At 58.3% G+C, this 13,020-nt stretch overlaps 1 protein-coding gene across 1 annotated transcript; it reads left to right on the top strand.

Annotated features, from left to right (window-relative positions):
• Positions 1 to 6,786: 6,786 nt before the first annotated feature.
• Positions 6,787 to 9,725, top strand: LOC141950094 (E3 ubiquitin-protein ligase PHF7-like). Its single transcript, XM_074884494.1, is given in 9 exon segments — positions 6,787 to 6,882; positions 7,552 to 7,653; positions 7,923 to 8,047; positions 8,129 to 8,296; positions 8,298 to 8,345; positions 8,347 to 8,484; positions 8,697 to 8,810; positions 8,961 to 9,079; positions 9,256 to 9,725. Coding segments are annotated over 9 exon segments (1,380 nt in total).
• Positions 9,726 to 13,020: the final 3,295 nt, after the last annotated feature.

Here is a 13,020-nt window from a genome sequence, read left to right on the forward strand (position 1 = left end):
ATTTTCCTGAGCAGTCAGTAATGCTGGATATGCAAATCCATAAAACGAGAGCCCTAAAGAAAGGAGATTTTCAAAGGTGCTGGGAAACTCTGACTTTGGTCGATGTCAACGGCTGCTTCCAAGTTCTCAAACTCTGGGTCAGAGCCTGGGGGGCCAAAAGCGGAGCCTTCACAGCAAGCTGTGTACGCACAGCAAGCTCGCTCCCAGCTACCCCAGAGCCTAAACCGGGAGGGAACCTAACTGACAGTCCTCTCTTCTAATTACAGAGCTCATTAATTTTACCACTCGAATGACTCGGGGTGAAAAAAGCCCAACAACCACACATTACACCCCGTGAAAGTTCTGTACATTTACCAGTATTTATATAGCGCCTCACTCCCGAGCACAGCCACACCAGAAAACAACAGCAATAACAACTTCAGAACAGCAAGGAATGAGTATTTCTCACCGGTTATTTCACCCACGCACCATCGCTCAGCTTATTGCCTTTTCCTAGACTCTGGACTGCAAAAAAATAATTCTTGAAAGATCCTAAAATGCCTCACAAATGGCATTTGACACAGAAGTAGTTACAGCCCCGAGGTGAACGGCAGCGGTGCTGATAACGATCAACATCCCGCCAGGACTCCCTGCAGGCTGTGATGAACCTGCTGCACCCAAGGGAGACACAAACCCTGTTGGGAAGAACCTCTGGCACCCATCAGCTACAGAAATGCCGACAGTCAGCCTGGGGGATGTGCACAGCCTCGGGGAGGAGGGGCCTTGGGACAGTCTCGTTTGTAGGAGCGGAGCCGTGAGCAGGAGGTTGGGGAAGGACAGGGGCTCCCCCAGCTCCGACTGCGAGGAAGGCACAGGACAGGCAGAACGGCCCCGCCACGCCGAAAGGCGAGCTGGCCGGGAAACCGAGGGGAATGGGGAAAAGAGCCACTGATTAATAACGAGGGATTGGTAGAGACTGCGATGGGTTAAACGCTTGTTTAGCTGGAATCCCATTTCTGTTGGAAAATGGCATTATCACCCCCAGATTGAAAATTCGGAGTGAATCCCATCAGGAGGAGGATGGGTCAGAGCTGCCTGGGCTGAGGCGCTCACGGGAGGAAACTCTGCCCTAAGCTCTGGCAGGAGAAGCAGCCCAGGCAGTTTTTCCCTTGGGCTCTGTCTGCCATCAGCGATGGGATTCAACCATCAAATGGCTCCTTCCCCCACACCAATATCTCTCCCCGTGCCGCAGTAGGGATGGGAAGCTGCTCCCAGTGCCCAGCCAAGGCCATCTGGCAGCAGAGCAGTTTAGGCCTTTCCCAGCAATCCCAGTCTCCCTCCGGAATCCATCGGAAGCAGTTTGTAACTAAAGGTACCTGCTGGAGATACCTCCCGGGCTCAGGGATTTACAGGGAGAGAGGCAAAATGGAATTAAAACGGCCAGATGAGGCTGGGTCGCTCCTCCACCAGGACAGTGCTGACGGACGTTGCCTTTCCAGCCCCAAACCGCTGCTCCCCCCCCCCCCCCCCATTTCAGCTTCCTCCGGGAATTCAGCACCAAGAGCCACCGGACAGCTCGAAGGGGGGGTGAAGCCGCTTTTCTGTTTTTTTTTCCCTTTTCCCCACCAAAGCTCCCGCCGTTTCAGGGTCCCGCTGTACTCACCCAGAGCGGCTGCTCCCTCGCAGGGGCCGGGCGAGCCTCCCTCCTCCCGGGGGTCCCCGCGGGGGGGCCGGAGGCGGCGGGGGCTGGGGGGGGGCAGGACGGAGCGGCGCTTCACTCCCTCGGAGGGCGCCGGGCGCGGGGGGGGCAGTTTCGCCGCTCGCCCCTCCCGGGGTTGGGGCTGTGGGGGCGGCAGGGGGGGGCGGTTCTCGGCGCGGAGCCGGGACGCAGCTTCTGCCCGGCACCGAGAGAGCCGCTCCGCTCCGCCCGCTCCGCTCCCCCCGCCCGCCACGGGGCACGCCACGCCCGCCCCGCCGGGGCCCTCCCGGCCCCGCCGCCGCTGCCGGCCGAGCCCCCCCCTCCCCCGCCAGCGCCGGCCCCGGCCCCCGCGGGAACCTCCGCAGCTGCTGCCACCGCCTCCGCCGCTGGGATCGGGCTGAGGGGAGGGGCGGGAAAGGAGCCCATTGGCAGCTGGAGGGGAGGGGGCGGGATCAGCAGCCTCATTGGCAGCTGGAGGGGAGGGGGCGGGGCCAGCAGCCCCATTGGCAGCTGGAGGGGAGGAGGTCTCTGCCGAAAGCACCTGAGAAGGGTCTGGTAGGGAATGGGGCCCACGCTCACAAAAAGCTGTTGGATTCATGAGCTCATCTCAAGTGCATCTATACCAATGCACCAGTATGAGCAACAACCAGGGGGAGCTTGAGGCCATGATGCAGCACGAGAACTATGACATAGCCGCTATAACAGACACGTGGTGGGATGCCTCACACGACTGCAGTGCTGCCATCGATGGCTGCAAGCTCTTCAGGAGGGACAGACAGGGAAGGAGAGGCGGTGGAGTGGCCCTGTATGTAAGAGAATGCTGTGACAGCTCAGAAATCAAGTACAGTGATAACGGAGTTGAGAGTGTTTGGATTAGGTTAAGGGCCAATAAAGCAGATCTTGCTGTGGCAGTCTGCTATAGACCTCCCAACCAAAGCAGTGAGGGGGATGAAGCTTTCTATAAACATCTGGGAGAAATCTCGCGGTCACTTGCTGTTGTTCTTGTGGGGGCTTTAACCTCCCGGGTATCTGCTGGGATCACAGCACAGCAGAGGGAACAATCCAGGATAACTTCCTCACACAGCTGGTGAGTGAGCCGACCAGGGAAGGTGCCCTCCTGGACCTGCTGCTTGTGAACAGGGAAGAGCTTGTGGGGGAGGTAAAGGTCGGAGGCTGTCTGGGGTGCAGCGATCATGAGATGATTGAGTTTTCGATCCTTGGAGAAACAAAGAGAGGGGTCAGTAAAACTGCCACCTTAGACTTCCGGAGGGCAGACTTTGACCTGTTCAAAATGCCTTGACAAAATCCCTTGACAAAATCCTTTGGGAGGCTGCCCTGAAGGATATGGGAGTCCAGGAAGGCTGGATGTACTTCAAGATCGAAGTCTTAAAGGCACAGGAGCGGGCTGTTCCCGCGTGCCGGAAAACAAGCAGGTGGGGAAGGAGACCGGCCTGGCTAAACAGGGACCTTTGGCTGGATCTCAAGAACAAAAGGAGAATCTATGACCTGTGGAAGAGGGGCCACGTCTCTCATGAAGACTATAAAGATGTAGTGAAGTTATTCAGGGAGAACATTAGGAGAGCCAGAGCACAGCTAGAGCTCAACCTGGCTACAGCTGTTAAAGATAATAAAAAATGTTTCTATAAATTCATTAACAGCAAAAGGAGGATTAGGGAAAATCTCCCTCCTTTACTGGATGCAGAGGGAAACATGGTAACTAAGGATGAGGAAAAGGCTGAGGTGCTCAACGCCTACTTTGCCTCAGTCTCTAGCAGTGGAACTGGCTGTTCCCTGGACACCCAGCCTCATGAGCTGGGAGATGGGGAGGGGAAGCAGATTGAGGTCAGCACAGTTGAAGAGGAGGTGGTCAGAGACCTGCTACACCACTGGGATGCACACAAGTCTGTGGGACCGCATGGGTTACACCCAAGGGTGCTGAGGGAGTTGGCAGATGTGCTCGCCAAGCCGCTGTCCATGATTTACCTGAAGTCGTGTCTAACTGGGGAGGTCCCATTGGACTGGAGGGTGGCAAATGTGACACCCATCTACAAGAGAGGCAGACAGGAGGATCCAGGAAACTATAGAGCTGTCAGTCTGACCTCGGTGCCAGGGAAGGTCATGGAGCAGGTCATCTCAAATGCCATTACAAGTCATATGATGGACAACCAGGGGATCAGGCCTAGTCAGCATGGGTTTATGAAAGGCAGATCCTGCCTGGCAAACCTGATCTCCTTCTATGACAAGATGACCCAAGTATTGGACCAGGGAAAGGCTGTGGATATTGTCTACCTGGACTTTCGAAAAGCATTCGACACAGTTCCCCGTAGAATTCTCATAGAAAAACTGTCTGCCCATGGCCTGGAGGAGCGAACGGTCTGCTGGGTCAAGCACTGGCTGGCTGGACGGTCCCAGAGAGTGGTGGTCAGTGGAGCTCAATCCAGCTGGCGGCCGGTCACAAGTGGTGTTCCTCAGGGCTCGGTGTTGGGACCATTTCTGTTCAACATCTTTACTGATGATCTCGATAAGGACACAGAGTGTATCATCAGTGAATTCGCAGATGACACCAAGTGAAGCGGGAGTGTCGATCTGCATGAGGACAGGGAGACTCTACAGAGAGACTTGGATAGATTGGATCGGTGGCCAACGTTAATGGGATGAGCTTCAACAAGGACAAGTGCCAGGTCCTGCACTTGGGCCACAAAAACCCCCTGCATGGCTACAGGCTTGGGGAGGTGTGATTGGAGCTGTCTGGAAGAGAAGGGTCTGTGGGTTCTCATTGACAAGCAGCTGAACATGAACATGGTCGGGCTTTTTCTGGCTGCCAGGCATTTGGCTGAGATCAACGCACCACACGTGGGTCCCTTCTTTTCCTCAGGGAAAGAGCACAGAAGGCACAAACAAAAGTAATTGTATTAGTGATGAGCAGAGTACCAGCAGACAATGGTCTCTGAAGTTCAGAGATCTGTGAAAATCTGGAAGATGGCTCTTTGTCCCCAGAATGAGAATTAAAGCGTTGTGTGGTGATTCGTACGCGTATAATGACCGATTAGAAGATTTTGTCATCGCTTGGGTGAGCGCTGAAACTACATCTCAAGTGAGGGGAGGTTGCTGCAGGCGCAGCGCTGCCCTGAAGGACCCAGGCACCCAGGAAGCGGGGGAAAGGGGACCTCCCGCTTAGGGCTACCCTACCTGCAACGTTTGGGACTCGTACAAACGCGTGTGCAAACACGTGTGCAAAGTTTGGAGATTGTTCAAAGGCCTGTGCGATGCTCAGGCTTGTACAAAAGCACGTGCCACGTTTGGGGCTGGTGCACATGCTGGTGCAATACCCGGGACTTGTGCAAGCCCTGGTGCGTGTCCAAAAGCCTCGGGACATGGAGGGACAGGGCTGCACTGGGGGGCACTGGGATGAACTGGGAGCACTGGGAGTTCATTGTGTTATTAACAGCAGGTGGGTGCAGATAGTTAGAAGTGACCCCTGGGTGTGGGCAGCCTGTGAAGTGGATCCTGGGACCCTTGGGGACATCAGGGTGCACCCAGGTCACCCCCTGTCCCCCCAGCCCAGAGGGGTCCCAGCACACTGGAGAACACTGGGAGACATCGAGGGGGGACATGGGGAAACTGGGGGACATTCAGGGACACTCTGGGAACCCCCAGGCCATCCTCTATGTCCCCATAGAAGGGTGCCAGGACACTGGGGGACACTGGGGGAACACATGGGGACACTGGTTGACCCCAGGGACATGGAGGGACTCCCCCAGGCCAACCCCTGTCCTCATAGAGGGGTCCCGGGACATTTGGGGATGCTGGAAGACACTGGGGGACACACATGGGGACACTGGGGGATGCTCAGGGACATTTTGGGGATCCACAGGCCACTGTTTGTGTCCCCACAGAGGGGTCCTGGGACACAGGGGGACACAGGAGGGGAACCCATCCACATAGAAAGGTCCCAAGAACACATGGGGACCCCTAAGTTGCATGGGGACACTGCAGGGGAGAACATGGGGACACTGGGGGACCCCCAGGCCACCCCCTGTCCTTATAGAGGCATCCCAGGATACTTGGAGACCTGGGGGGGGACACTGGGGGGCCCCCAGGACACTCCCCAGCTCCATAGAGAGGTCCTGGGACAGTTGGGGACCCTGCAGGGGTGACATGGGGAGAGCAGAGGACCACCAGGCCACCCCCTGTTACCAGCAGCAGGGTCCCCGTGGGGTCACTGGGCAGACTGGGGGGACTGTGCCACTGCCCGGGGATCCTGTTTGCTTTCCCAAAGGAGGAGGGGGGCAGTTGTGGACTGTCCCCAGGCTCTGATTTGGGGGAGACAGCACTGGAGGCGGAGGCAGAGGAGGCAGTTTGAGTGCTGGGGTGGTGTCACTGGTGGGTGTCCCAGTGTCCCCCTTGGTGTCACTGGTGGGGGACAGGGACAACATGTTGTACTTTTGGATGCTGCTGGTGACAGTGGCACTGGGGACCGTGGGTGCTGCTGACACCAGTTTGACCACAGGCTGGACACTGGGGACAGTGGTGGTGCCAGGGGAGGTGGCCCGTGGGCACCGGGCTGCGGCTGAAGGTTGTCACGTGTGGGGCAGGGGGACAGCGTGGGGCACGGGGACAGTGTGGGGCATGGGCACACGGGGGGTTGGGCACAGGCACCATCAGGGGTGTGGGGACCATGGGGGGACATGGGACAGTGTGGGACAAGGGAATGTGGGGGGACATGGGGACAGTCTGGGGCACGGGACGTGGGATCATGTGGGGATGTGGGGACAGTGTGGGGACTTGGGCACCGTTCCTGCCACCGTGATCAGGACCCCAGGACCCTTGGGGTGACACGGGTGACAAGTCCCCAGCTGGGTCTGGCGCGAGTGCTCGTTCAGGGGCTTTCCTACCCCCCAAGGCTCGGCTCACACTGACTCCAAAAGGCAGTTTATTGCCACAGAAAAGGGCCGTTGCCACCGTGACTCCACCGGGAATTCCACCGGGACGTGGGTGGCACCAACCTCAGAGGGTGTGGCAGGAGACTGAGGGCGTCCCTGCCTGTATGTGGGGGTGGCGATGTCACCGTGGCCATGGTAACCTGCCAGGGGTGTCCCTGCCCATATATGGGGTCCCAATGTCACAACGGCCGCTGTGACCACGGAGACAAGCCTATAGAGAGGATCGCTGGGCTCCAGCCGTGCGTCAGTGCGACCTGGGAGGTGAAGAGAGCGCAGGGGAGGGATGGGGCTTGCGGGGGGCTGCCGAGGGAGGAGGGGGGGTCCCACACCTCAGGGCACTGGGGCTGTGCTGAGAGCTGACCCGCGCCCTGCTTCTCCCTCAGAGTCAGCCGAGGAGCATCTGGGAGAGACACCCCGGTGCTGCTCGGACAGGGACGCTCCCAACGCTCAGTGTGGACACGTCCATGTCTGAGAGGAGAGAGGAGGAGGCCCCCGACTCGATGGAGCAGGGTGAGAGCAAAGTTTCCCTCCTGCAGCACAGCAGAGGGGCTGTCGGGGCAGTCAGCGTGGGGCCGAGCGCGGTGGCAGGGGGAGGCAGTGCCTGCGAAGCCCCTTCCTCACCACGGCCCCCAGCCCTTCCCCTCAGCCCCTCAGGGACGGAGCAGGCCCCTGGGGGACAATCCCTCAGGGACGCTTCACCGGGCCCACAGAGGTGCTCATTCCCACCGGCATTTGCTCTCTCCCCTCCAGCGTGCGTGCTGTGCGGCTGGGCAGCGGCGGACCCAGTTCTCTGCGGGCAGAAAATGAAGATTGAAGATTTATGTGCCCATTTCTTCTGCCTGGTGAGTGCCCCGGGGCTCCCTCCAGCTCGCTGACAGGCACTCCCTGCCACACCCTCCTCATTAGCTCCTCCTCTCTTCTCTTCTGCAGATGTTTGCCAGTGAGCTTTCTTACTGGCAGGACGAGGAATCAGGGATCATGCTATTTGACCCTGACGACATTTGCCGCACAGTGGAGCGGGCAGCGCAGAAGGTGAGGACCTGACAAGGTCAGGGAGATTTGTGTCAGGAGAGGTTTGGGGGAGCTTAGCGCAGAGCCCAGGAAAGAAATCCCAGCCCCTCCAAGCAGCTCTGGGACAAAAGCCTTGCTCCCAGCAGCTCCAGCCCAGGAGCCTCGTGCGCCGGGCGGATCTGTGGGCTGTGGCCCAGCAGCGGCCACATCCTGCGCCCTGCCCGGAGGTGTGGGGCTGGCTGGGGAGGCCCTGAGGCTGTTGCTGAGGGGGGCTGCTCTGCTCTTTCCAGCAATGCTTCGTCTGCGGTGAGAACGGGGCCGCCATCACCTGCTGCCAGGAGGGCTGCGACCGCAGCTTTCATCTCCCCTGTGCCATGGAGGGTGAATGTATCACCCAGTACTTTTCTCCATATAGGTACCTCCTCTCCCCTCCTCGCCCCCATTGGGGAAGGACCCAGCGCTTTTCACCTCACCCACCCCTTCCCTCTTCCCCCAGGTCCTTCTGCAGGGAGCACCGCCCAGAGCAGGAGGTGGAGGCGGCTCCGGAGAAGGACACTGACTGCCTCATCTGCCTGGAGCCTGTGGAGGACAGAAAGTCCTACTGCACCATGGTGTGCCCCGCCTGCAAACACGCCTGGTTCCACCGGGGCTGTATCCAGGTGGGAGCCGTTCTCTCACCCCCGGGGCATGGCAGGAGCTGGGCAGAACCAGGGCCTCACTCCTGCTCCTTTTGTTTCCGCTGCAGGGCCAGGCTTGCTACGCTGGCATTGGTTCCTTCAGCTGCCCCCTCTGCAGGGACAGGCGTGACTTTATCATGAACATGGTCACCATGGGCATCCGAATCCCCTTGAGGTTGGTGTCCTGCCGGCTCACAGGACAGGAGGCTGCAAGCCCTGGGCCATGCCAGGGGCTGCCCCTGCAGTCCTGGTCCTCCGCTGTCCCGTCAGCCTGGGCTTCAGCTTCACGGAGGATCTGTAAACCGGGTAGCGGGGAGGAGCAGGGCTGCCCTGCATCGGCCTTATGCCGGGGCAGCAGGGGCTCAGCGATTTCCCTCTCTCCATCAGAAATCCATCACAGGACAACGGGCCTCCAGACGGAGCACTAATCCAGAGGCACAGCCGCTGCGATGCCCGCGAGTGCCTTTATCCCGGAGGAAGGGAGCAGGCAGAGGAACGGGGGTAAGTTGCCAAAGCGGCACCCTGGGCTCTGCACGGGATCTCTGTCTCGCCAAGGGCTCAAAGCGGAAGGATGAGAACAGGAGCTGTGCCGCACAATTCTGTGCTGCGGTTACTTTGTCCTCACAGCCATGAACCCTTTTGCTTCCCCAGGCCCTGGGAACTGCTCCTGTGCAGCTCCTGCGCTGCCGAGGGCACCCACCGGCGCTGCTCCAACTTGGGGACCAGCAGCACCAGCTGGGAATGCGAGAGCTGTGCTGGCCAGGGCACCGGTAAGAGGCAAAGCACCTTCATGGCCCTGGGCTGGGGACAGGGCCCAGGCAAGGCCTGGTAGCAGGTGCCCAGGCTGGGCTTGGCAGAGCCTCTCTGCCCCAGGAGGACTGGGAGCACTGCTCTGGCCTCTCCACAGTGACCTCTGTACCCGTGACCTTCCTGCTTCCCCTTACAGACTCCAGTGACAGCTCAGAGCTCGCTGGCTCTGGCACTGGGCTGGCCGACGACTCCCCAGCGCGTGAGGGAAGCAGCAGCTCCAGCTCACCTGGGCCCGACCACAGGCAACGCCGTTCCCGGGTGCAACGTCGGGCCCAGACGCCCTACAGCTGGTCCAGGAGGCGCCGGGAGAGGAGCCACGCGCCAGCACCAGGTGCTGAGAGCAGCACCCCCGGCCAGGCAGCACTGGGGACGTCCCACGGCTCCCCAGTAACAGCGACCAGCAACCCCAGCACCGCCAGCCAGCTGCCGTCTCCAGCGCCCGAGAGTGGCAGCAGCTCCAGCCACCACGGGCCCGTGCGGATGAGGGACCGCTCCCGTGTGGAACATCGGGCCCAAAACCCTTACAACCGGCCCGCACACAGACACGGTAGCAGCCGTGCGCCGTCCCCTCGTGCTGGCCCTGATCCCCCTCCACCGGCGCAGTGAAGTGAGCCGTTAATCTCTGCCCTGGGAGACTCCACGCTCATTTGTTGGCTTCCTCCCCCTCTCCCTTTCTCGAGGGGCAGGGTTAGGGGTGGGCCCAAAGGGTTTTCTTCCTCCGGAGCCTGGCAGCCCCTTGCCCAGCCCTCCCTCCTTGCGGGCTGGCCTTGGCCGGCTGCCCAGCGCCATGGCCGTGTGCTTTGGGCCTCGCTGGCCCCGCAGCCGGCTCAGTCTCCCCGGGGAAGGTTCACACCAGTGGCAAAGCTACTTTTCTTCACAAGTTCCGCTCAGTGTCACGGCTGGAGCTGTGACATGGAGATTGCTGTAGATGGTCCTGCGACAGTAGCTGAAGGGCATTCCCCATTGCCCAGTTCCAGGTCCTGTTGCCCACCCTGATTGCTGCTGTACCAGACCCATCCAAACACACCATCAGCTCAGGCCACACAGAAGGTCCTAGGAAGGAATGTTGTCCCCGGCCTTCACCAGCCCTTGGCAGCCTGTTCAGCCCAAGAGCAAACCTGGGGCTCTGCGCTTGCTCAGCCCCTTGTTGTGCTTTGAACTCGCCCGGCAGCCAAACCCCACGCAGCCAATCGCTCACCCTCCCCCTGCCCGGGAACTGGGGGACCCATTGGAGGGACAAAGGGAGACTCATGGGTTGAGATAAGAAACAGTTTAGTAATTGTAATAAAACAATAACAATGATAGAAAGGACAAACGGGTAATGCACCCTGTGATTGCTCACCACCCGCCGCCTGATACCCAGCCCCTTCCCAGCCAGCGATCCCCAAAAACCGAGACCCCGCAATCGCAATCCCAGATGCAGGAGAGAACCTCCTGCTTCCCAGCCGCCCCTCCTTGACATCCTGAGCATGACGTTACAGGATATGGGATATTCCACTGGATAATTTGGTGCTCTGGCTGTGCCCCCTCCCAGCTTCCTGTACACCTGCGCATGGACAGGACGTTGGGAATTGGAGAGACCTCGATCTCTTACATCAATCCTTGTATTATCAGCAATCTTCTCATAGCAAATCCCGCACTGAATCCAAAACACAGCGCTGTTCTAGCTACTAAGAAGAAAAATTAACTCCTCCCAGCTGAAACCAGGACAGGCTCCACCCCTTATGTTCTACCATTTACAAACCATTTACGTTAGGCTCAGGTTTCCAATACATTCTAAGGAATCCCCATCCCATTCCCTGGTCTCAAGTGTATCTCCACAGATCTCATTCCCTTCGTCTCTGGGCCATCCCTCCAAAATGTGTAGTGAGATCATTTAGTGCATAACTTCGGCTTCCATCTGTCATGACAGTCTTTTAAGGCAGGAGGGATGAGGCGGAGTTGGCTCCATCAGCGGAGCGGGTGACCTTGGGCTCAGCGGGACGATGGCGTGAAGTCTCTGCTACAAGTGGAGCTGGTGCAACTGGCACGGTCCCTGCTCACAGTCTGCAGGCCGAAGATGTCCATCTCCAGAGTGTTGCTGGGCATCAGCTGCTGAAATCAGTCCTGACCCTACCAGAGTTCATCTTTTTTATTAATGTGATGCCATTAGTGTAAGATCTATCCACCATAGCGATGACATGATGCAATAACAGGCTTATCATAGAATCACAGAATCATTCAGGTTTGAAAAAGACCCTTGGGATCATCGCGTCCAACCATCAGCCCAACTCTACACTACACCCCAACATCTCATCCAAAAGACCCTTAAACACACCCAGGGATGGGGACTCCACCCCCTCCCTGGGCAGCCTATTCCACTCTCTGACCACTTTTCTGTCAAAAATTTGTTCCTCATGTCCAGTCTGAACCTCCCCTGTTGCAGTTTAAAGCCGTTCCCTCTTGTTCTGTCACCAATCACCTGTGAGAAGAGACCAGCACCAACCTCTCTACAACGTCCTTTCAGGGAGCTGTAGAGAGTGATGAGGTCTCCCCTCAGCCTTCTCCTCCTCACACTGAACAGTCCCAGCTCCTTCAATCTCTCCTCACAGGATTTATACTCCAGGCCCTTCCCCAGCCTCGTTGCCCTCCTCTGCACTCGCTCCAGCACCTCGAGATCTCTCTCGTATTGAGGTGCCCAAAACTGGACACAACACTCCAGGTGTGGCCTCACCAGTGCAGAGCACAGGGGGACTGTCACCTCCCTGCTTCTGCTGGTCACACTATTTCTAATACAAGCCAGGATGCCGTTGGCTTTCTTGGCCACCTGGGCCCACTGCTGGCTCATGTTCAGTTGCTTGTCAATGAGAACCCACAGACCCTTCTCTTCCAGACAGCTCCAATCACACCTCCCCAAGCCTGTAGCCATGCAGGGGGTTTTTGTGGCCCAAGTGCAGGACCTGGCACTTGTCCTTGTTGAAGCTCATCCCATTAACGTTGGCCACCGATCCAATCTATCCAAGTCTCTCTGTAGAGTCTCCCTGTCCTCATGCAGATCGACACTCCCGCTTCACTTGGTGTCATCTGCGAATTCACTGATGATACACTCTGTGTCCTTATCGAGATCATCAGTAAAGATGTTGAACAGAAATGGTCCCAACACCGAGCCCTGAGGAACACCACTTGTGACCGGCCGCCAGCTGGATTGAGCTCCACTGACCACCACTCTCTGGGACCGTCCAGCCAGCCAGTGCTTGACCCAGCAGACCGTTCGCTCCTCCAGGCCATGGGCAGACAGTTTTTCTATGAGAATTCTACGGGGAACTGTGTCGAATGCTTTTCAAAAGTCCAGGTAGACAATATCCACAGCCTTTCCCTGGTCCAATACTTGGGTCATCTTGTCATAGAAGGAGATCAGGTTTGCCAGGCAGGACCTGCCTTTCATAAACCCATGCTGACTAGGCCTGATCCCCTGGTTGTCCATCATATGACTTGTAATGGCATTTGAGATGACCTGCTCCATGACCTTCCCTGGCACCGAGGTCAGACTGACAGCTCTATAGTGTCCTCGATCCTCCTCTCTGCCTCTCTTCGAGATGGGTGTCACATTTGCCACCCTCCAGTCCAATGGGACCTCCCCAGTTAGACACGACTTCAGGTAAATCATGGAAAGCGGCTTGGCGAGCACATCTGCCAACTCCCTCAGCACCCTTGGGTGTAACCCATGCGGTCCCACAGACTTGTGTGCATCCCAGTGGTGTAGCAGGTCTCTGACCACCTCCTCTTCAACTGTGCTGACCTCAATCTGCTTCCCCTCCCCATCTCCCAGCTCATGAGGCTGGGTGTCCAGGGAACAGCCAGTTCCACTGCTAAAGTCGGAGGCAAAGTAGGTGTTGAGCGCCTCAGCCTTTTCCTCATCCTT

The sequence above is a fragment of the Strix uralensis genome, chromosome 15, assembly GCF_047716275.1.
Source record: "Strix uralensis isolate ZFMK-TIS-50842 chromosome 15, bStrUra1, whole genome shotgun sequence".
NCBI lineage: Eukaryota > Metazoa > Chordata > Aves > Strigiformes > Strigidae > Strix > Strix uralensis.